This window comes from Dendrobates tinctorius, unplaced genomic scaffold (assembly GCF_039654945.1).
Source record: "Dendrobates tinctorius isolate UK_male_01 unplaced genomic scaffold, ASM3965494v1 ptg000107l, whole genome shotgun sequence".
NCBI lineage: Eukaryota > Metazoa > Chordata > Amphibia > Anura > Dendrobatidae > Dendrobates > Dendrobates tinctorius.
In genome coordinates, this window is record NW_027361775.1 from 8,485,552 (window position 1) to 8,508,289 (window position 22,738).

The 22,738-nt window shown below is 42.3% G+C and overlaps 1 protein-coding gene across 2 annotated transcripts; it reads left to right on the forward strand.

The window, feature by feature from the left end:
* Nucleotides 1-31: 31 nt before the first annotated feature.
* On the forward strand, nt 32-20,836 carry LOC141100593 (glutathione S-transferase 3-like). 2 transcript variants are annotated; one of them, XM_073589164.1, is made up of 7 exons: nt 32-170; nt 4,488-4,588; nt 4,691-4,742; nt 7,163-7,295; nt 7,796-7,937; nt 14,842-14,973; nt 20,406-20,836. In XM_073589164.1, exons 2-7 carry the CDS (start codon nt 4,502-4,504, stop codon nt 20,544-20,546), a joined length of 687 nt encoding a protein of 228 aa, XP_073445265.1. In that variant the 5' UTR covers nt 32-170; nt 4,488-4,501; the 3' UTR covers nt 20,547-20,836. The 2 variants fall into 2 exon arrangements, with proteins under 2 accessions (XP_073445265.1, XP_073445267.1); XM_073589166.1 differs by having other exon boundaries at nt 120-170; nt 4,491-4,588.
* The last annotated feature ends 1,902 nt before the right edge of the window (nt 20,837-22,738 follow it).

Consider the following 22,738-nt stretch of genomic DNA (forward strand, 5'->3'; position numbering starts at 1 on the left):
TTTCTGGTGACTGGTTCCCTTTAAGCAGCAAGTTTTGGCAGCGCCAGTGCTGAGCTGTCCTGAATAGAAAGCTGTGTATTCAGATGAACACTCCCCTTCCCTACTACTACAAATAACAGATCAGGAGCTGACCCTGGAAGAAGAGCTGGAGATTGTTGACTGTACAGTCTGTGAGTACCGTATTTCATTTCTTACTTTATGGAGAGTTTCCACTGTTAATTATCCCTTCTGGCTGTAATCTGGGAGTTGATTACTTTTGGGGCGTCTCTTGAGTTATTTAATATGGTATTATTAATGTTACAGGAAAGCACAATTTTACATTCTAAAATTACATCTAAGCATTGCCCAGACCCTCTAAAAAGTTTAAAGGTCTAGAATTCGCTTTTGTAAAGATGTTAAAAAATCTATTGCTTACTTATTTGTTAGCAAATTTTCATAGTTACATAAATATACAGACAAATCGTCCTCTGCTGAACAAGTGATTAATAACAAAATGTTGTATACATAACACATAAGGACAGGGCTGCCACCAGGAATTTCAGGACCCCATACTGGCAAAATTTTCAGGCCCCCTTGAGACTACACCCAGGTTCCATCACAGCTCCACCTTACACTCTGGGAAAAGCTCCACTTCTGCACCTAGTCCTCACCAATCACACATTAACAGTTCCTATCTAAAACCATATCTCATGCATAGCCATCAGCTTTTGTTTAGGCCAAAATAATTTTAAGCCTGCCACCATGACAAGGTAGACTCTTTCGGCAGGGCTCTACTCTAACCTATTAAAAAATTCTTAAAATATCCAATACTTTTTTTTTTTTTAGGTATATTTTTATTTATTTTTCTTTAATGGGATGTCACATAAATTGTTTAAAATGACCTATAATACCACATACAAGAAACAAATACCATCACACCATGACCAGACCACATATCACCACCACATAGTGACTGAATAATACCACATGAAAGGAACAAATACTGCTACATCATGACCAGACCACATATCCCCACCATATAGTGACAAATAATACCACATACAAGGGACAATTACTGCCATAGTTTGACCATACCACATATTATGATCACATAGTGACAGAATACTACAATACTGATCGTTAATAAAAAAAAACAATACTGATAGTACCATAATGTAATAAGTAATGTCAGTGTACAGATAATACAGTGATCACTAGTGACATACACAGGAGCTCTGTATATAGTGTCAGTGTACAGGTAATACAGTGATCACTAGTGACATTATACACGAGCTCTGTGTATATAGTTTCAGTGTACAGGTAATACAGTGATCACTAGTGGCGTTAAACATGAGCTCTGTATATAGTGTTGGTGTACATGTAACAGTGATCACCAGTAACAACATACACAGGAGATCTGTATAGTATACAATGTATAGTGTCAGTGTACAGGTAACACACTAGCTCACTGGTGACATCTCTACTTGAAGTCCTTCAGCTTCACTTTTCTTCATCCAATGCACTTCTTCCAGCCAGGTCTTATCTCTGCCGAAAATAACACAGTCATCTAGAGCACCGCTTCAGAGCACGTTTCCCACTTTTTACCCAACTTCTACACTTCACAGCTGAATACAGACGTGCACCCATCATTTAATATATAGTTATTTTGCAACCCACCATTCCAAATATAAATTGTAAGCCATCACTGTGCCCCCATTAAGTAGCCTTTTTTTTTTTTTTTTTTTAGGGGGGGGGGGAACTAAAAACACCTTACATAAAAGTCTGGTTATCTTCCAAGTGTCTTTTTATCTTTATCATTGGCTTGCATTGTGAGTTTTGAGCGTCTTCCTTGTGGAAAATGCCTTAACAATTGACAAATTACTTCTTTTAAACGCTTGGCGTCTTTTGAAAGCCAGAGTGCTTAAAAGAAGCGTAATGCTTAATGGAGTTCACAAAACGTTCTCAAAACACTGGAAAAAATCACCAAAAACGCCGAAAAAAGCAAAAAAAAAAAAAAGATGCTTCAGGACTACAAAATTCCAGAGAAGTAGGGTTTCCTTAAGCGTTTTCTGTTTTTTGAAAAATATTTTAAAACAGCTAAGAAAGACACACCCTAAGGATTTGTGAACTCATCCTAAGAATATGTGCAGAGGAGTTGTTTTGAGTGGAGCATCTCCAAATTCTCATTGAAACCACTTCCAATTATTTTCTGTGGGAATTTTACTTTGCTGTTCACATATGAGGAGTTTGTAGAATTTTTTTTCTCACTGTAGAGGTTTTTAAAAATGTCTTAGTGGAAACAGAAAATTTAATGTCACTGCTTTGAAGAGGTACTCAAGGGTAGGGAATGTGCCCAAAATATCTTTTAGATGTTGGTGGACCCGCCAAGGTTGTCCTATACAATAAAGCTGCTTCAGGAAAAAAATGGCAGTCTTTTCCCTGTAGCGGCTTCACTGGCCGTTCCCCCGTCATCTTTACTGAGGCTCAGCCACCGGCATCTCCTTTACTATAATTTAAACTATCCGGAATCTGACTGAAAAAGATGTTATATGTACATACCCTTCAAACAGATTCTGCTATGGAAACTGCCTGAAAAGTCTATCAAAAAAAATATTCAAAGATTGGAGAAATGTATTTCTATGGAGAAACGACTTGCTGCTCACATTTTCAATCTTTTGAACGTCTTTTTCACCTGTTCAGTAGTACCAAGCAGTTAAAAGAAGTAACATGTCCAATCTTCGGGCTTTTTCTGGGACGATAACCTGTACTTTACAATGCAAATCAATAAAAAAAGCTCATAAGACACCCGGGTCTGTTTTTTAGCATTTTGCCAGCGTCTTTGCTTTAAAAGCGGCTAGAGGTTTCTTCCTTTTTTTTCATGGAGTAAAAAAAAAAATAAACACTGGGAAATTTACTGTAAAAAAGACTTCTATAAAAACATGAAAAAACCCTCCATAAATGCCCCAGAAGCCAAAATCATTAAAAAAAAAAAAAACACTCAGGAAATGGCTGAAAAACTGATACAAATGACTCCTTATGACAAAAAAAAAGTTTCTTGAAGTGTTTTCTACTATGATGTTTTTAACTGCCGGGGAGTTTTTTGAGTGTTTTTCCAGTATTTTTGTGGTATCTTTTGTACTGGTGTTTTTGGATTTATTTTTTTTTTTTAGATTCCATCAAACATGCATGATGAAACTGCTAGCTGACAAAAGGCTCAAAAAGATGCCAAGGTGTAAAATATAGAGAATGGAAAATGCCTGCAGAATGGTCAGCTCATTTATTTTAATTGCTTGGCGCCTTTGGAAACCTGAAGTCATTAAAAGACACTCAAAAGACTGAACATATGAACAGCAATTGTTTTTGAGCCTTTTCGGAACGCTTTTTTGGGTGACTTTCGGAGAAGACCCACCTCCAAAAAAGATGATGTGGGCACATTCCCTAACAGAGCAATGTTATAAAAGACATATGCATCTGTGTTGCTGTAGATGGCAGAAGATAAAATCGTTCAAGTAGACTTGCGTAACGGATCATCCAGTGCAGCCCCGTGTTTGCGTGGGTTTCCTCCTGGTACTCCGGTTTCCTCCCACACTACAAAGACATACTGATAGGGAATTTAGTTTGTGAGCCCCATGGGGACAGTGCCAATAATGTCTGTAAAGCGCTGTGGAATTAATGGTGCTATATAAAAGAGTAAAATAAATAAATAGAATAGTGAATTCTAAAAGTAGATTAGGTTGATTATGTGCCAAATATCTGTGGTGGAGCACTGTAAAGCACAGCTGTGCCAGAAGCCTGTGCTATCTTACACATTTGTTTGTAGCTAACAACCAACATAGCTCTGTGACATCAACTTAGAGAGATGAAGCTAGATTGAAGCATAAAGTAGAGGGAGTTGAGTATCTGAAGCACTGAGGAGAAGCAGGGTGCTGCTGTGAAATGTAGTTTTTGCAGTGTAAGAATGAGACCCTATCAGCTGTGTGGAGCGCTCGCTCCTCTCATTACTGCTGGATGCCGATACAGCTGAACCTGCGATCGATGATGGGCGGGGTGCCCATTGCTGGCACCGGGCCCCGCCTCACCTGCTCATGGGCCCATAGCGACCAGGCGACAGAGCAGGGAGATCGATTCTCCCTGCTCTGCTGCAGAATGGAACTATCGCACGCAGATAGTTACAGTAGCGTAGTTCCGGGTGGGCCCCCCTCAAAGCGCGGGGCCCGGGGCCAACGCCCCCTCTGCCCCCCGGTAGCTACGCTACTGAGTGTACTGCGAATGTTGTATTGCATTCAGGTTTGAGACCTCCACTGCATCCACATCCTCAGATCAATGATCAGCCACGCACAGAGTAGGGGCAAACCTGATAGGTTTTCCCTACTGAATATTTTTTATTATTATTCATGCTGAGTTCTTAACGTACTTGCCTAACCTTGACATCCAAAAAGTTTCTTTTGGCATAGCCGGTGTGCTCGTCTCCTCACTGTCTGCAAGTAACTGTATTCTTCTTTAAACAGCAGAACATAAAAAGATGTCTGCAAAACCCAAACTCTACTACTTCAATGGCAGAGGTAAAATGGAGTCCATCCGCTGGCTGCTTGCTGCCGCTGGGGTGGAGGTTTGTACTGCTTTAAAATGTATCATAGTTTTAGGATTCTTAATAATCAAGTAAAATGACTTTGAAAGGATTTATTCCCTGAAATGCGTTTTGTTTTTCCAGTTTGAAGAAGAGTTTTTGGAAACAAGAGAACAATATGAAGCAATGCTTCGAGGTATTCTTAACTCTCCCCCAATTCTGTACTGTTGGCCTCGGAATGGAGGCGTTAGTATTTGTTCTAGTTTTATGATGTGCAGACTTCTTCACCGATTACAGACATTGCTGGTATTTCACAAGTAGCAATGTCTTGGGTTACAGTACAGTAAGTGGACACCAAATCCAAGAATGAAATTATAGCACTTAAAAGTAAAAGTCATGGCGCTGTGGATCGGTAGACGAAATAAGGCAAGATGTCTGGAACTTATTGTTCCCATTTTGCCACCATTTGCGGATCATTTACACGTCCTCCATTTTTTTGACTTCGATAACTCCATGATTATTTTTTCTTGGTGTTAAAATTTCAGTATTGAAGAGCGTACAGTAAGTCTGTGTGGACTGTGTATCGGTCACTAGTGGGGGACATTGTAGCTCAGGGATACTGCATGGCCGGCCTTCCATTCCATTCACATTAGCATCTTTCATTCTTAGCAGAGCTATGACAGCTACAATGGCCGCTACGGAGCCCTGTTAACATCTAATGGATTTCACCAGATTTCCAGTACCTTGCTTCTCTTTCTGTCAAATATTAATTAGGTTTTTGTTTGTTTTTTTTTAAATAGCAATAGCTTGAACTAGATGGACTTAAAGTCTTCCTTCAACCTTAATAACTATGTAATAATGCTGAAATTTGGATACAAGTCTTGACTGTAAGAGCTCACACACAAAAATGTATTTTCGGTCCGAGTGCTGCCCATTAAAAAAAAGGACCGCACTCAAACCAATGTTATTCAGTAGGGCAGTGCAGATGAGCGATCTTTTTTTTTTACCGAATCTGTGTAAAAAAATATAAATAAAAATTGCATCATAGAATAGTTTTTTGTGTACATCAGATGAGACTTAGCCATTCAAGTCTAAGGGTGTGTAAAAAAGAAATAAATAAAAAATTGGGTGCCATACGGCGACGCAGTATGAAATACAAATTTTAACCCGTTCGCCATCTTGGGATATTCCGTTTTTGAAATTTCATTTTTTTCACTCCCCTTCTGCCCAGAGCCATAACATTTTTATTTTTCCATTAATATGGCCATGTGAGGATTTGTTTTTTGTGGGACAAGTTGTACATTAGAACACCACCATTGGTTTTAAGATATAATGTACTGGAAAACGGGAAAAAATTTCAAAGTGTGGTGAAATTGCAAAAGAGTGCAAATCCAAAAATGTTTTGTGTTTCTTTTACCATGTTCATTAAATGCTAAAACTGGCCTGAAAGTGGTGAAAAAATTGCGCCATTTTCCGAGACCCGTAGCGTTTCCATCTTTTGTGATCTGGGGCTTATTTTTTTGCATCCCAAGCTGACGTTTTTATGAATACCATTCTGGGGTAGATCTTTTGATTGCCCGTTATTGCATTTTATTGCAATGTTGCAGGCACCAAGAAAGTGTAATTCTGGTGTTTCGATTTTTTTTCTCATTACGCCGTTTACCGATCTGATTAATTTTTTTCATTATTGTTTTAATTTGAATGGGGCAAAAGGGGATGATTTGAACGTTTAGGTCGTTACAAAATGTACACTGCTTTTTTAAAGGATTGACCAGTGCCTGTCACTTCAGCATCAGGAACCGAAAGGTGCTCCTGACATGGAGTCTTTCAGACACTTGGGGAGGGCTCATTTCACAGCCTGCGGATGTCATGCACCCAGTGATGTACTGACAATTGTAGCAGGTGATATAACTACTATGAAGGAATGAGCAGGCAGACAGTGCTGAAGAGCCCCATCCCCTACGGAGTCTACCAACTTTTGACGTCTGCCATATATTTCTCCCAGAAGTCAAGAGGATTTGTATGGATTAAACTCTTGTGCAGAGCTGCATACTAGGCAGGTGCCTGCTGTGTTACACAGGAGACCCCCGCCAGTAACTGCTAGGATTTGTGTAAGCTCTGGTTGAAGCAGTAAAACTCCTTAGATGACACAGATGCAGTTCGACATTGCAGCTAAGGTGCTAGGCAGAGTGGACCTCTGTCAACCCCAGCGGGTCCCTGGGGCAACATCACAGGAAGCCAATTGTTTAATGACAGCTGGCGGCCTACCGGGGTCCACAATCCAAACTTTCACTATGGGGTCCCCAGATTTCTATGTTCTCCCCTGTATGTACCTAAGACACATGCACAATTTCTATTGCGTGTGCATGATACCTGGCCAAGGTCTGACAGACCCCATGTCAACAGAACTTCTGAACGCTGGATGCTGACGTGAGAGAAGTTCGACATCACATTTATGTAAGTAGATAGATAATGATGCTCAAAGGAGAACATAACTGTTAATTTTTTTTAAAAAAAAAGCGGTTTTCTAAATGTGTGTGTTTTATCAGTTATTTTGTTAGATTTGGTGTTTGTTTAATTTTTACCACTTTAGCTTTTATGGTTTTTTTTTTTTAGATGGCGTCTTGATGTTTCAACAAGTACCAATGGTGGAAATTGATGGGATGAAGCTTGTCCAGACTAATGCAATTCTCCAATACATTGCCTCAAAGTATAACCTTCATGGGAAGAACCTGAAGGAGAGAGCTCTGTAGGACCGAAATTTATTAACATGTTTTTTTCTTACCAACCACCAGTCCAACCAAACTGAATTTATGAAGCAATAATTCTGATTCCCATACCAGTCATATAAGACGGTCTACTGTGCAGTGTGCCCCATCATGCTCTATACATATGGTGCCAATCCACACTTCATGCACATACGTCGTGATGGAGCAGGTCGCAAAAGTACCTGGATCCAACAGAATATCTATGCATGCCTCCATATAAAGGGGGAGGTAAAGTACAGGCCCTATGCATATCTATGGGTGCACTATAATTAGTGACCCCTGAGAATTGTCACAGACTACAATGTACATACATTGTCTTTACCTATTAAACTTTACACCCGCTAATACTGCTAATATATACCGGTACCTAATATATACTGATAATACTGTATAAGCCTAATATAAGCTGCTAATATATGCTTAATGTAAACTGATAATTTATGACTGTGCTGATTAATATATTTTATTCTCATATCTTTAGAATAGACATGTATGTGGGAGGAACCAACGATCTTATGGAGTCTATGATGCGGTACCCGTTTTTTCAGCCAGAGCTAAAAGCGGGACACCTCAATACCATTTTGCAGAAGGCAAAAACCAGATACTTGCCAAGTTATGAGAAGGTGAAGCCTTTATCACTAACCTGAAATAACCTTAAATATCACAACTTTCAATAGTCTATATACAGGATAAAGGGTTATTCCCATCTCCCAATTTGATTTTCTTTTCCTCTGATCTATTTGAAAATCTAAACTAAACTTTAACCTGCAGATATAGTGTTAATCTGTGGGTTAATGGCGGTTTTTAGCGGTGCCTTACCCCTGTGCTGAAAGCGCGACTCCCAGGAGAAAATGAATTTTATTCTTCCCAAGAGTCGCTGGCTTTCAGTCACAGAGGCGCGGCCGGCGCGCTCACTGTCAATGATCACATCACTTTGAGCGGCAGTTGTTGGCACGGCCCAGCACTTTGACTGACCGCTAGATCTACTCTGATTCACTACACAGTCAAATGTCATATAATAAGCGCTCCCTATGAGATTATTACTTGTAGTGCCGCTAAATCCAGGATTATGGGCTGGGGGGCGTTGGTGGCGGCAGTGGTTTATTACATATAGTGCAGGTTACACCACCCTACGTATAATAATCTCATAGTAAATCTACCCCACCCCAACTATGATCATGGCATTAGCTGCGCCTGTACTAGAGGAAATATAAACCTCCCACCAAGGTTGCATGAACCCTGCCCCCTTGTTTGCATATGTCACCGCTTAGTTGTAAGAACTGCGGAATATGTTGGCGCTATATAAATAAAATTATTATCCTGCCACGGTTCGGCAGTAAAATAATAACTGAAAATTTTTATCTCAAGCCTGGACATCTCCTTTAATATTTTAATAATTGAATGACACCGTAACGCCAGGGACACAACTTAGTGGCTGCAGGGGATGCGGACCCACCTGGGCCATGGAGACTAGAGGGCCCAAAAGATCCCTTTGGCCCATATAAGAGGAGCAATACTTTGGGGCACTGTTGGGGTTGTTGCATTACACCATACAGTATGATAAAAATAATTGCCATTTGAAAATGAGAAGATTAAAAAAAACCCCAAAATTAAACGATTAAAAGGAACTTTTCCTATTAAATTCCAATAAAGATACATCCTAATGTTCCTTAGATCCATTATGTCTGCAGACCGTGGATGTGACTGGGTGTTTTTGCAGATCTGTAAAACAGGGAAAGACTAATACATGCAAAACCAATACATTTTCCCCATGGAAATAAGATGAGAAAAATATGTGAGCAGCGGAATGGCAAATGCTACACAGTGATTGTAGCAGTGCAGCGGCAGTTAGAAGGAATGCAGGGAGTTGTATTCCGTCACTTCAGCTGTCAGCAGATTAGGTCTTCGTGCAGCCAAATATAGAGAAATGTACAAAAGTGGAACAGTTTATATTTAAAATGTTGTTCTTTGTACACTGCCCTCTACAGTCACTTTAGGATATTGCAGCATAACTGTATCTGCATACATATGACAAGCTGAAATGATTTTTAGGACGGCTCCAAATTTATGTGCGGTAAACGGGTATAACAATCCTGGTCGTAGAGGAGGGCCCATTCAGGAGGGGAGCCCACCGATACCAGCGTCCACTTCAGCTGAGTGTGTGCCTGAGGATGCACATCCAGCTCAAGTGTATTACAATACACGCCACTGGCCAATCAGAGGCTGACAGCATACATTGGCGTGGCATGGCAATAACGTGATGCATTTCCGTAGCATGATGGGGGCATATATACCAGGAAGGGGCCCAGAATTGGGAACTTGTAAAGTGGCTTGCGATTCTATTAACTCCCTTTGGCATTTTTCGTGTTTTGCACTTTTCCCCTTAAACCACTTGAGTGTTGCTTTAGCAGTGTGCTTTGGGTCATTGTTCTGTTGGAAGGTGACCATCCGCCCCTTCCAGTCTCAAAATGGGTCGCCCTCCCAGGGCTGTGGGGTACTCGGTACCGGGCCGGTATCAGCGGGATGTGTCACAGCAGCGGTGGCCCGGTCCGTGGCCCTTGGCGCCCAAGAAATTGGGAAATGTAGTTAATGTGGAATGGTTCGTGACGCCACCTGTGGTGTTCGGCAAGGGAGGTGTTAAGCCGACGCTGCAGACAGCTCCGCTGGGACAGATGGTGTGGTGCAGCAGTGATGGTATAGCCCTCCACAGGCAGGGCTGTAGTACCAGGGCAGTGTAGTTGTAATGGTTGTGGGGAGGCACAGGCAGTGTAAAGGATGATACCCAGATGTAGCAGTGCTGAGCAGGTTGGCGCAAGAATGAATGGAGGACACCGAGGCTTGCAGTTGAAAGGCTTTACTCACAGTCTGCGGTACACAAGGGTGCCTGCCTCCGGGCCGTATCCTCCGGGTCAGAGACTCAGCCAACCTCCAGGCAAGATGAAAAGCTCCTCTCCAACACTCCGCCAACATGTACCTTTCCTGAACGACTCCTCTATTGCACCTTAAGGTGTGAAGATCTCCAGTACCGTGGTACCCTGGAGTTCCTCTTTACAGATGTTCCCAAGAACTCTACTTGTACGGCAGACAGCTGTAGCCTGTTCGGGGACTCCCTTCTCCTGAGTCCCGGCTTTCTAATCGGTTGCTGTTGTGCCCCAAGTCTTAGATGGAAGTAATGCATTTACAGCCAACTACTCCACCGGTGTCTGCTGCAGAACTATAAGTGTCCATACAACCTCGGGGACCGGGCCCCGGCCTTGCGCTGAGAACCTATAGGCAGGGTTCCTCTTCCAACCCACGTCCTCTCTGTTCTCCTACTCCTTCGTTCCGTACTATTCTTTCTCTCTCTTATGGAAGCTTAGTTTGCAGTTCTACGTCTTTCTCCTTCTTTTCCTTCCCCGTGCCAGCTGGCTCAGATCACTGAGGCAGCTGCAGCACTCCTTCCTCCATCCCTTCTTCCAGGGATCCCCACTCCTCCCGAGTGGCTTCCTTCCTCGCTGACCTCCTGTCAGACTGCCCTGACTGACTAACCTGTAATCCTACACTTTCCCACTCTTTTTATGTGTCCTAACTCCACCCACCTCCCAGCACATCCAGTGTTCCAAGCAGGGAACCACCAAAGGTGCTCTGCTATTCTCTAAGCACTGAGCCGTAATGTGGTTGTGCAGAACTACCCTGTTGTGTGGGGTGCGAATGTTGGAGCGTGGAAAGGAGTTCCCACCTTACCTGGACGGTGGGGCACTACACCTTAGGAGAAGGTGCAGTACCTCTGTGGCAACTGAGCCTCAGGGGCGCCACAAAAACATGGCTCTGTAGGTCAAAGATGGCTTTGTAGGTCAGTGTTAGTAGGTTAAACTGGATACGCTGGGAAATTGGGAGCCTGTGAAGGGATTTGCAAAGAGGGGAAGCAGGAGTGTAGCGAGGAGAGGGATTAATTAGTTGGGCAGCAGAGTTAAGGATGGACTGGAGGGGTGCGAGAGTGTTAGAAGGTAGGCCTCAGAGGAGGATGTTGCAGTAGTCGAGGCGGGAGATGATTAGGGCATGCACAAGCATTTTTGTACAGTGAGGGTTGAGGAAAGGATGGAGTCTGGAAATATTTTAGAGCTGGAGGCGACAGGAGGTTGCGAGAGCTTGTATGTGTGGTTTGAAGGACAGGGTAGAGTCGATGGTTACTCCGAGGCAGCGAATTACCGGGACATGGGGAAAGTGTGAATTCATTTATTGTGATAGATCAGGTAGGGAAGGTATGCGAGATGGAGGAAAGATGAGTTCAGATTTTTGTCCACATTCAGTTTGAGGAAGCGAGAGGAGAAGAATGAGGATATGGCTCTGGGATTCTGAAGAGAAGACCGGTGACATCTGGGCCAGAGAGGTATATCTGAGTGTTATCAGCATATAGATAGTACTAGAAGCCATAGGACTTTGAGTTGTCCCAGGCCAAGGGTATAGATTGAGAAGAGAAGGGGTCCTAAGACAGAGCCTTGAGGGACACCAACAGAGAGCGGGTGAGACAAGGAGGTAGTGTGGGAGTAGGAAACATTAAATGTGCGATTAGTAAGGTATGAGTAGATCCAGGATAGAGCAAGGTCTTTGACACCAAAGGAAGAGAGGATCTGTAGTAGGAGGCAGTGGTCAACTGTGTCGAAGGCAGAGGACAGGTCTAGAAGGAGGGGTATAGAGAATTGTCTGTTAGCTTTGCTGTAAGTAAGTCAATAGTAAGTTTGGTCAGGGCAGTCTCAGTGGAATGGTGGGGACGGAACCCAGATGGTAGGTTGTTGAAGAGCGAGTTAGATACAAAGTGAGAGGAAAGTTCAGCATGGATGTGCCGCTCAAGGAGTTTGGAAGCAAAGATATGGGGGCGCTAGCTGGACATAGCGGTCGGGTCAAGGGATGGCTTTTTGAGGATATGTGCAATTGTGGCACGTTTGAAAGCAGAGGGGAAGGTACCAGAAGTTAGTGATAGATTGAAGAGATGGGATTAGTGTAGTGGTGAGGTGGGGGAGGAGGTGGGATGGGATGGGGTCAAGTGCACAAGTGGTGAGGTGTGATTTGGAGAGAAGATGAGCAAGCTCTCCTTCAGTGATTTTGGGGAGGGAAGTTATGGGGTTAGGACATTTGTATGGCATACAAAGGGATTGTGGTGGTTGGACATCAAAGACTTGACTTGTTTGGTCTATCTTATTTTTGAAGTACGTAGCAAAGTCCTCGGCAGAGATTAGGGGGGTCGGAGGGGGCAGTGGTGGTTGGAGGAGGAAGTTAAGTGTTGAACAACTGTTTGGGGTTGTGGGATAAGGAAGATACAGGGGATGTAATGTAGGCCTGTTTAGCAGAGGTGAGAACTGATTTGAATGCGAGTGTTGCTTGTTTGAGTGCAGTGAAATCATCTTGCTACTGTGTTTTCTTCCAAAGCAGTTCTGCAATTCTGGATAGTTGCCGAAGCTTTTTGGTGATGTAATTATGCCAGGGTTGTCTATCGATTCGTCGCACTCTATGTATGACATGTGCGACCGAGTCGATGGCTGATGCAAGAGTGGCATTGTACAAACTAGTGGCAGTGTGTCATGGAGTGAAGCAATGGAGGACAGTGGCAGAATAGAGTCAGAGAGTGTGCAAGTGTCTACTTGTGCAAGGTTTCTGTGGGGGTGCGCATGTTGCTAGACATGGGTGACAGGTGAGGAGGAGGACAGTGATGAGAAAGTGAGTAGATGGTGGTCAGATAGAGGTAGAGGGGAGGTTGTGAAGTTAGATAGGGAGCAGAGAATGGTGAAGACCAGATCTAATGTGTGTCCGTCTGTGTGGGTGGCTAAGAAGGACCACTGAGCAAGTCCAAAAGATGAAGTAAGGGACAGGAGTTTGGAGACTGCTGACTGGTGGGTGTCAATGGGTATGTTGAAGTCACCCATGATGATGGTGGGAATGTCAGAAGAGAGAAAGTGAAGAAGCCAGGTGGAGATCTGGTCAATAAAGGCAGTGGTCGGGCCCGGAGGTTGGTATATGACAGCCATTTGGAGGTTGGAGGGGGAGTAGATGCGGACAGAATGGACTTCAAAAGAGGGGAGCATAAGGGAGGGTAGAGGTGGGATTGGGTTAAAGGTACAGTTGGAAGAAAGGAGAAGGCCCACTCCTCCACCATGTCTGTTGCCAGGGCGGGGCGAAGAGTGTGGGTAAAGTGTAGGCCGCCGTAACATAGCACAGCAGGGAAGGCTGTGTCAGCCATGTTTCGGTGAGGCCCAGGAAGGAAAGATTACGAGAGGTAAAGAGGTTGTGAACAAATTTAAACACAGATGTAATGTAAGAAAATAGGTAAAAAGGCAAGGGGGTGAATACTTTTGCAAGCCACTGTATACCAGGATGGGGACATATATACCAGGAAGGAGACCATGATGAACATATACTAGGATATGGGACATTTATACTAGGAAGGGGAAATATACAGTGGGGAAAAAGTATTTGATTCACTACTGATTTTTCAAGTTTTCCCACCTACAAAGAATGGGATATTTATACTAGAAAATGCAAACTAATTATGTAAAATTCATACAATGTGATTTTCTGGTTTTTATTTTTAGATTCCGTCTCTCACAGTTGAAGTGTACCTAGGATAAAAAATTACAGCCCTCTCCATTTTTTGTAGGTGGGAAAACATGCAAAATTAGCAGTCTATCAATACCAGGAAGGGGGACATATATACCGGAAAGGGTCCCAGGATGGGGCGACATATATATATTGCTACAAGGGGCCCAGGATACACGACATTCCTACCAGGATAGGGGACATAGATACAAAGATGGAGAACATATATAGGGTGTCCCCCACCCTGGAAGGGGCCCAGGGTGGGGGACATTACTATATAATGTAGGTGGCAAACATATATGTCTTGATAGCATTTAGAATGTGACAAGGCCCCATACATCTGACCAACATGCAGGTTCAAATTTTGCACTAGATCCCATCAGACTTTAGTTACGCTACTAGTGGTTAATGTGGATTTATGTCTTCCTGTGATTTTCAGCTCTTCTGCTTTGCAAGTAGTAAAATCTATAGCAGCTCCACCATGTGTATGTTTATCATTTATCATTTTAGTTAATTTTTGTTGTAAATGTTATGGTACACGTTTTATTGTGTTCTTTACGGTTTTCAGTTCTGCTTAGATAATCTGTGTCTCCTATGGTCAGGGCTGCCAACTTGACTTTTTATAGTCTCTGGACAGCTTATCAAAAATTCACGGACAGACAATATTTTTTATAGATACATTGGAAAACCATAATAAGCCATTATTATTATAAGTCATCCATGTCTACAGCCTCTAATTCAGATATGTAGACATTAGCATTCACTGTAAACTGTAAAATGATAATTATAGTTAAAAAAAAAAAAGTATAATTACCTTAAACTTCAAAAAAATCACAAATGCCTTAAATTTTTCTATACGGAGAGGGCAAAAAAAAAATCCTTACTTTTATGGACTGTTCTGGAATTTCTAGCTGGTTGGCAGCCCTGCATATAGATGAATCTTTATTTAAAATGCAGGTCCTAAGAGATCATGGAGGGAACTACCTAGTTGGAAATCAGTTTACCTGGGCTGATGTGCATCTGCTGGAGGCTATCCTGATGGTGGAAGAAAAGTCTGCTGATATTCTCACTAATTTTCCTCTCCTTAAGGCAAGTTTATCTGGGTTGTAGATATAATGCCATGGCTTTGCTTAGAATTAAGTATGTTGACGCTTGTACTTACATGCGAACCTTAAAGGGGTATTCCCATCTCCAAGATCCTATCCCAATATGTAGTACGTATAATAATAATAATAATAATAATAATAGCACATACCTCCACTTAGAAATGTAGTATAGTTTTTCTGATTCGCTACTGTATGTCACTTTCCTCGTGCAGGCATTGCAGGACCTTAAGTATCCATGGTTACGATAACCATTAGCAACTAGCTAAGCATGGATACCCAAGGTCCTGCAATCCCTGCACATCAGGAAAGAGACATAGTGAATCATAAAAACTGTACTACATTTCTAATTGGAGGTATTTGCTAATGTTATTATTATTACACCTACCACATATTGGTAAAGTATCTTGGAGATGGGAATACCCCTTTAAGGCCTCATTCAGACATCCAATTTACTCATACAAGTGCTGTGATAGTCTGAGGCCATTCACATGTATGATTTTTTTTTCCTTATACCAATTGGTCCGTGGAAAATATCAGGGACATGTACGGTTTTGATCCAAGGGTCGGATCAAACTTAGCAATACAAGTCAATGTGTCCGATTTTTTTTTTTTTTTTTTTTTTTTTTAATTGACCCATTGGAACAGTTTATATCTCTGATCTTCCTTCTTCATAGCTCTTCTCAGTGGATTTATGAAGACAGCTACACTTTCATGTGGGCATACACTGACCTCCAAAAGGGTAACAATGTTTTTAACCTTTGACTTTCAGGCTCCATATCTCACCATCCACTTCTGCTTCAAACGTGAGACTGTCATCATTTTATAGACAATCATCTTGGCTATCTCATACATAAATTTGACTTGCAGCTATTTAGCATATAATTAGTTATGCAGATTTTCATGCATTGTTACTGTTTTGCTCCTGATGGTGGAAAAATCATTTTCTTCCTGAGTAATACAAAATACAATCTGTTCTCACATTCCCTAATAGCTCAGTGTATTTATAAGGTTGATTCTCAAGTGAAAGGTAACTGGTTCAAATTGAGGAGCAGCCATGAAGAAAATTTCCTAAGTAAAAAGAAACCGCAAAAAGCCACCAAGAAAATTGCCAAACTGCATTATGTGAGAGCCATGACAGCTGGAAGAGTACAAACTGAAGTCCGTCCATCCATTCAAAAGCCAAAAGGTGGACGCCCAAGCAAAATATCGGAGACAACAAATCGGCTCATCTCAAGGTCTTTCAGTTATGGTGCGACAAACCGGGCAATGGAGGTGGCTCGTATGCTTCATAATAGTGAGATCGCAGACCTAAATGCAAGCAATGTAACAAGTCTGGAATGGTGGCCCGAAGAAAGGAGAAGAAGCCTCACCTTCAATATTGTCATAAGAAGCGTTGGCTCGAGTTAGCAAAAAAATATGAAAAGTGGACAGCAGAAGATTGGAAACAGGTGATTTTGGAGCGATAAGAAGAAAATCAATAGGCTATGCTCTGAAGGGTGCAAATGGGTCTGGGAGAAACAAGGGGAAAAGGGCCTAACGGATCGGGAAATTGAAGGAACTGTCAAGTTTGGTGGAGGAAGCCTTATGATATGTGTGGTTGTTTCACAGCCAAAGGTGTTAGATTCTTGACCAGGATTGATGGTGGTCTCAATGCAGAGCTATATGTGAGTATTCTACAAGACAAGCTACTTTGTTTACTTGAGTACTATGGGTATATCAATGACGATATAGTGTTCAAGCAGGACAACGACCTAAAGCATATGTCGAGATTGGCAAAGAAATGGTTCGATGACAATTAAGTTGTCATGAGTGTGCCGCACCCTGCTGGGACCTGTGATGCACTTGGGATTGGAAGATCACAGAGTTAGCTGATCACAGGTCCTCTTTGGAGTCTAGCGACCATTCAAATGAGTGATGCAGATTTTCTGTTTCTTGTGGTGCGGAACGGATTAAGAGTCCTTGGTTTAAGTCTGCTGAGATTGCATTTGGCTTTGGTCTGAGCTGCTGCTTATTGGTTCACTCCCCCTTCACTATTACTCACTTCTGGCTTCCTCCCATGCCAGCAATAGGTTTATCTATCCTGTGCCTTACATGGAGATAAATAAATCTCATACGACTAAAACACATGGCTAGTAAATAGTTGCTAATAATGACCTTACATCAAAAGCAAGGGCCATGTAAATATAAAAAGGACTGATAAGGACTTATCATCATATAATATTATCATATAATACTGTCATGATACGGAGTCAGGTTGATGCCCCCTGATGAAGACAGGACTGAAACGCGCTGGGGTGGGTGCGCACTTCCCTGGGACCCCTGCTGCTCTTGTGCATAGGTATAGTGCTTTATACTCACGTCCGTGTGCACATGACCATGGTGGTTATCTACTTACGAATATATATGTGCTGACTGGTGTTTTTCTTACATTGCTTCCTATGCAGGGACTTAGCTATTTCATTACTCAGTATCATGACAGTATTATGCTTGTCTGCAATCCACAATTCCTAATCAGGTTAATCATGTTACATATCTGGTTACATGCTGCTATACCCATGTTTGTGCACCCCAGTTTTTTACAGCACTTTTGGTGATGTGTGTCACCTCCTTCCCTTTGCACCTGTTATGCAATTGTTTATTTAATAAAGTTCATTTTTGTTCATATATTCGGACAACAATATCATTGTTTTTTTTTCTTCTCCTTTTTTCCCCACTTACATGGAGTAGCTGCAATGTTCCTGGAGTAGCGGTAGAGTTCTTGGAGAAGTTGTTTGTGTTCCTTTTGATTCCTTTGGATTTCCCTTTTCCTGTGTTGTCTTATTGTAGTAGTAAGACTAGTATCTTGCTGCTCAGCTCACTATCTAGGGCTAAGACCCAGGGTCAGCCAGGGCTTAGGCAGGTGACGACACGCAAGGGAGAAGGATCCGTCTAGAGCGATAGGAAGCGCAGGTGTCAGCATAAGGTGACTGTTGAGGAGTCATCATTTTCCCCTGCTCCCTTTTACCAACTCGCTCACCTTCCTTTGCATCGCACATGGTGAATCTTGCGTCTCTGGCGTGACAGAAGTAGAGTTAGCGGATTGGCCCCCACAGTTGCCAGACATCAACCCAATCTAACAGGGAATCGACCAGTATGCACCAACATTAGAAACGTGTAGAAGAGACCTGGGATCAGATTTTGGTCGAGACATGCTTGATTATGATAGACTAGATGGAGGCCCAATACTATTACATCGGGAGGGTAGTAATGTCATGATGGGGCAGGCTTTGCAGCATTGAGAATCTCTCCCCCATGTGCTCACCCACCTATCCACTCTCTCTTTCCCCATGTGCTGGCTTCTCCCGTCTGTGCTCTCTTCTTTGACCTGTCTACCCCATGTGCTATCCCCCTTGTCTGCTGTCTCCTTCCTGTGTTGTGATCTCCCCTCATGTGCTGTCCCGTTTGAGTTGTCTCCCCCTGTGCTCTGTCTCTCACCCCTGTGCGCTTTCTCTCTTCCCCATCTGCTGTCTTCTACTCTCATGTCATCTCTTCTTTGACCTGTGTATCCCATGTGCTCTCCCCCTTGTCTGCTCTCTCTCCACCACTGTGCTGTCTTCTTCCCTCATGTGTTCTCTCGTTTGAGATGTCTCCCCCCTGTGTGTCCTCTAGTAAATCAGACCACCGCCATCTTTGTGCAGATAGCGGTGGTCACATTAAAATTGTGCATGCACTCCTCCTGTACAAAGATGGCAGCGGTCAGTGAATCATTCGGCTGATCCCGGCGGCGGCGTATTCGCGACGGTGTTCCACTGGTGGTACCGCGCAAGAGGCTGCGTACGGCGTATACAGTGTGTGTGGTGCGTACGGCATACACAGTGTGTGTGGTGCATACAGCGTATACAGTGTGTGTGTGGTGCGATGGTGTTCTGCTGGTACCACTAGCTGTTTCCATATTGAGACACCCATCACTTGGGTGTCCCAATATGGCTGTCGGTGAACTTCCGCCGCTTGGAATTCTGGGATCCCGACACATCTGGACCGAACAGGATGTGAAGACATTACAAGGTAAGTATATATTAGATAGCTTGCCCAGGAGAATTCGGGCAGTGTTGAAAGCCAAAGGTGGATTTACAAAATACTAACAGAATAATAAAAATTTAGATTTTTAGGAGGAAAACATTAACAATGCAGTGATATGACAAGAATCTGCATAACTAATCATATGCTACATAGCTGCAAGCCAAATTTATTTATGAAATAGTCACCATGATTGTCTATAAAATGATGGCCATCTCACGTTCGAAGTAGGAGTGGATAAAAGTTCAAAACATTGTTAGCCTTTTGCTCGTCGGTCAGCAGAGGGGAGCTATGAAGAAGGAAGGTAACTTATTTCAGTTAATTCAATCTTCTGCCAATAATAGATCTACACAGAGGCTACAAAAGGAAAATGGTGCAAAATATGTAATTAAAAGGGAAACTGCCAGCAGATTTTTGTTACGTAATCTGAAAGCAGCATGATGTCGGGGCAGAGACACTTGTACCAGGCATGTGTCACTTAATGGGCTGATTGCTGCGGTTTACATAGAATCCCTGTTTTATCTGCTGTAGATGTAGCAGTGGTCAGAATGCTGAGCTGTGTATAACGGCCCACACCCCTGATGGTCAGCAAGTTGTGGATGAGTCGAGGGGATGGTGGTTAAGCAGATTAGCTGGTGCAAGACATCTAGTCGGTAATAATCTCCTGCTGATAAAACACTGATTGTATTAAAACTTTAGCATACAGCCCAGTAAGTGACACATCCTTAGAATCAGGCTCTCTGCCCCTGAATTATTCTGTTCTCAGATTAAACGGCAAAATACTGCTGATAGATTTCCTTTAAGCAAAAAATACATGCATTTAAAAGGGACTTGTCAGCACATTCTTACCTACATATAGAAGTCGTATTCTTACTGCATATCTGTTTGATGTGCCAGGCATGATAAATGTAGTGTAAAAGCCACATGCAGAGCTGGCTGGAAGTGAACTGGGGGTGTGTCAGTATATTAGGACGGCTTTCAAATGCATTGACACGCCCCCAGTGCACTTCCAGTCTGATTTGCATATGGATTCTATACTAGATTTCTCATGACTGGCACATTAGATCTCTACAAAAAGCATACTATTTTAGTAAGGGATAAGTGCCTGCAGCCATACCACTACTACCGCACATAATGGCAACCAGTTAGTGTATTTAAAGTATAAAACAATGATCACACACTTTTTTATTTAATATATTTTGTGATTTTAACTTGTGATTATTTTCAAGATTTCTGCTTGTTGTCTGTGAATGAAAACTGTCTCAGATACTGACAACATTTATTGGCTTTTTTTTTTTTTTCCGCTTGATGCCATTTATTGAGTATTGTTGTTATACCAATTCAATTTATTTTATTTAGGGCTTCAAAGCAAGAATGAGTGAAATTCCTACCATCAAAGCTTTCCTGAAGCCCGGGAGTCAGCGGAAACCTGTGCCTGATAAGAAATACGAGCAGACCGCGAGGACTGTTCTGCTGATGCACAATTTTTTATCACCTTAAGACGGACCAAGTACTGGAAAGTTAGAATCAGTAATTACCATCGGTAGCACCTATATTCTAATGACAATAGCTATATCATAGGCTTCCACCTCTATACAGAAAGCTGGAATTCACCACTGTGCACAAATCCCCCTATCATGTAGCAGAGATATTGGCCGTCAGTGGAATGGGTGGCATGCACCGTCTACAGATTTGGGCATTTATTCTTTGCCCAAATCAACAAGATCAGAGAATTTTGTAGCTCACTCAGCCAATTTCTTTGTGATTTTAAATATAAATATATACAATAAGTATTTGTGTGACTGTCATTTGGGCACTAGGCTCACTGGAGCTCTGACGGGGAGAACTGCTGTTAGAATGTATACAGTGTACAGCGCTTAAACCTTTGTCATTCATTGTTAGGCTCTGTTCACATGTCCATTTATCCTTTCCGTTTGTCTCTTCTGTTGAACAGCTTTTCGTAGAGCAATGTTCACACTGTCTTTTTGTCCTTGCCTGAAATGGGTGGATACTAAGGAAAATGATATCTGAACCGTTTTTTTAAAATTTTATGTCATAAATCAATAATACACATGAAAATTAGCATCTTTGTAATATGTCTTATCAGAGAAATCTGCTTCTTTCAAGACTGATCGTTCTCAAAATTTTCAAGTCACGGGTAATATCTGTATTTAGTGAAACGGAATTTCCCATTAGGCCGGGATCACACATGCGAGAAACTCGGCGGAGTCTTGCATCTTAATACCCGGCACTCGGGAGCGGAGCATGCGGCTGCATAGAAATACAGACAGTCGCACACTCCGGTCCTGAGTGCTGGGTATTAAGATGCGAGACTCGTCCGAGTTTGTGAACCCGGCCTTACTGAGATTGAATGTCCTGCTGCTAAGATTCTATGTAGTCGGGAGGAAAGAGGCACTAGAGACAGAGCTCCTCCTCATATCTGCACAGAATCTTATTAGTACCCATAAGAGGACTAGTCTAATAATAAATCCTCATCCATATAAGTATAGGACCCAAAGAGAAAGTGGAAGCAGATGCGTATGAATAAAATATAATAAATCTTTATTGAGAGTCAATAATAAATAAAATCCATAACAAGGAATTATTCACAAGGAGAAAGTGATATGAAGTGCCACACCACTCCAGGGAGCACACAGACTAACAAGATACATAAATATACATAACAATCCAATGAGACAACTATATTCAGGGTTTGTACAACTTAAATGAATATCTTAAAGACTCTACAGTGGGTATAAAGTGTCAAGTGCAAAACAACCAGGTGTAGCGTAATCTGAACTGGATTTAAAGTGCCAATGCAATCGGCATCATATGGAAAGTCAAGGGGAGATGGATCCGGAGAATTGTCCAGTATGGTGGAAAAAATATTTGAACTACATCCATATACCGTATGTGGTAAAAAGACGACAGAGTAGGTAAAAACCTTTTGTATGGAGATGAATACGAAACACAAATACATCAAAACTGAAAGGAATCATAGGAAAGACCAAAAATCTCCTGAAACCCCAATGAATGAAAAAATGAAGAATGATGATGAAATGCTCCCAATGCGCATTAAGGGTTAGCGGGCTAGATTCTTCAAAGATAGCGTTTGAATAGGGAGTATGCAGGAAGCCCTTAAATTTGAGAGCACTTACCCATACATGACACAGCATTGGGGTGCTTCAGTGTGGAAGCCCAGGAGCAACGGGTTCAGCGTCAGATGTCACAGGTCACCGCCCCCTGCCAATGTGTCAGCTGGTAGGGCCGGGAGCGTGACGTCGCGTGGACATCTTATTAGCTGCAACTCCAATCTCCTCTCTCAGTAGTGTAACAGTCTTCACTGAATACAGATTTTACCTGTAAAGTGAGAACTGAAAATGCTCAGTCCTGGAGGAGAAAGAAGCAGATTGTTCTGATAAGATATTACAACGTTTCTTATTTTCACTTCTACTATTGATCTATGAGCTGAAAATTAAAACAACGGATACTCTTTAACCACTTTACCCCCCAAGGCTGTTTTCACCTTCATGACCAGGCCAAATTTTACAATTCCGACTGGAGTCACAATATGTGGTTATAACTCTGGAACGCTTCAACGGATCCCACTGATTCTGAGTTTTTGTGACATATTGTACTACATGACAGTGGTAAAATTTTGTCGCTATGATTTGCGTTTATTTGTGAAAAAA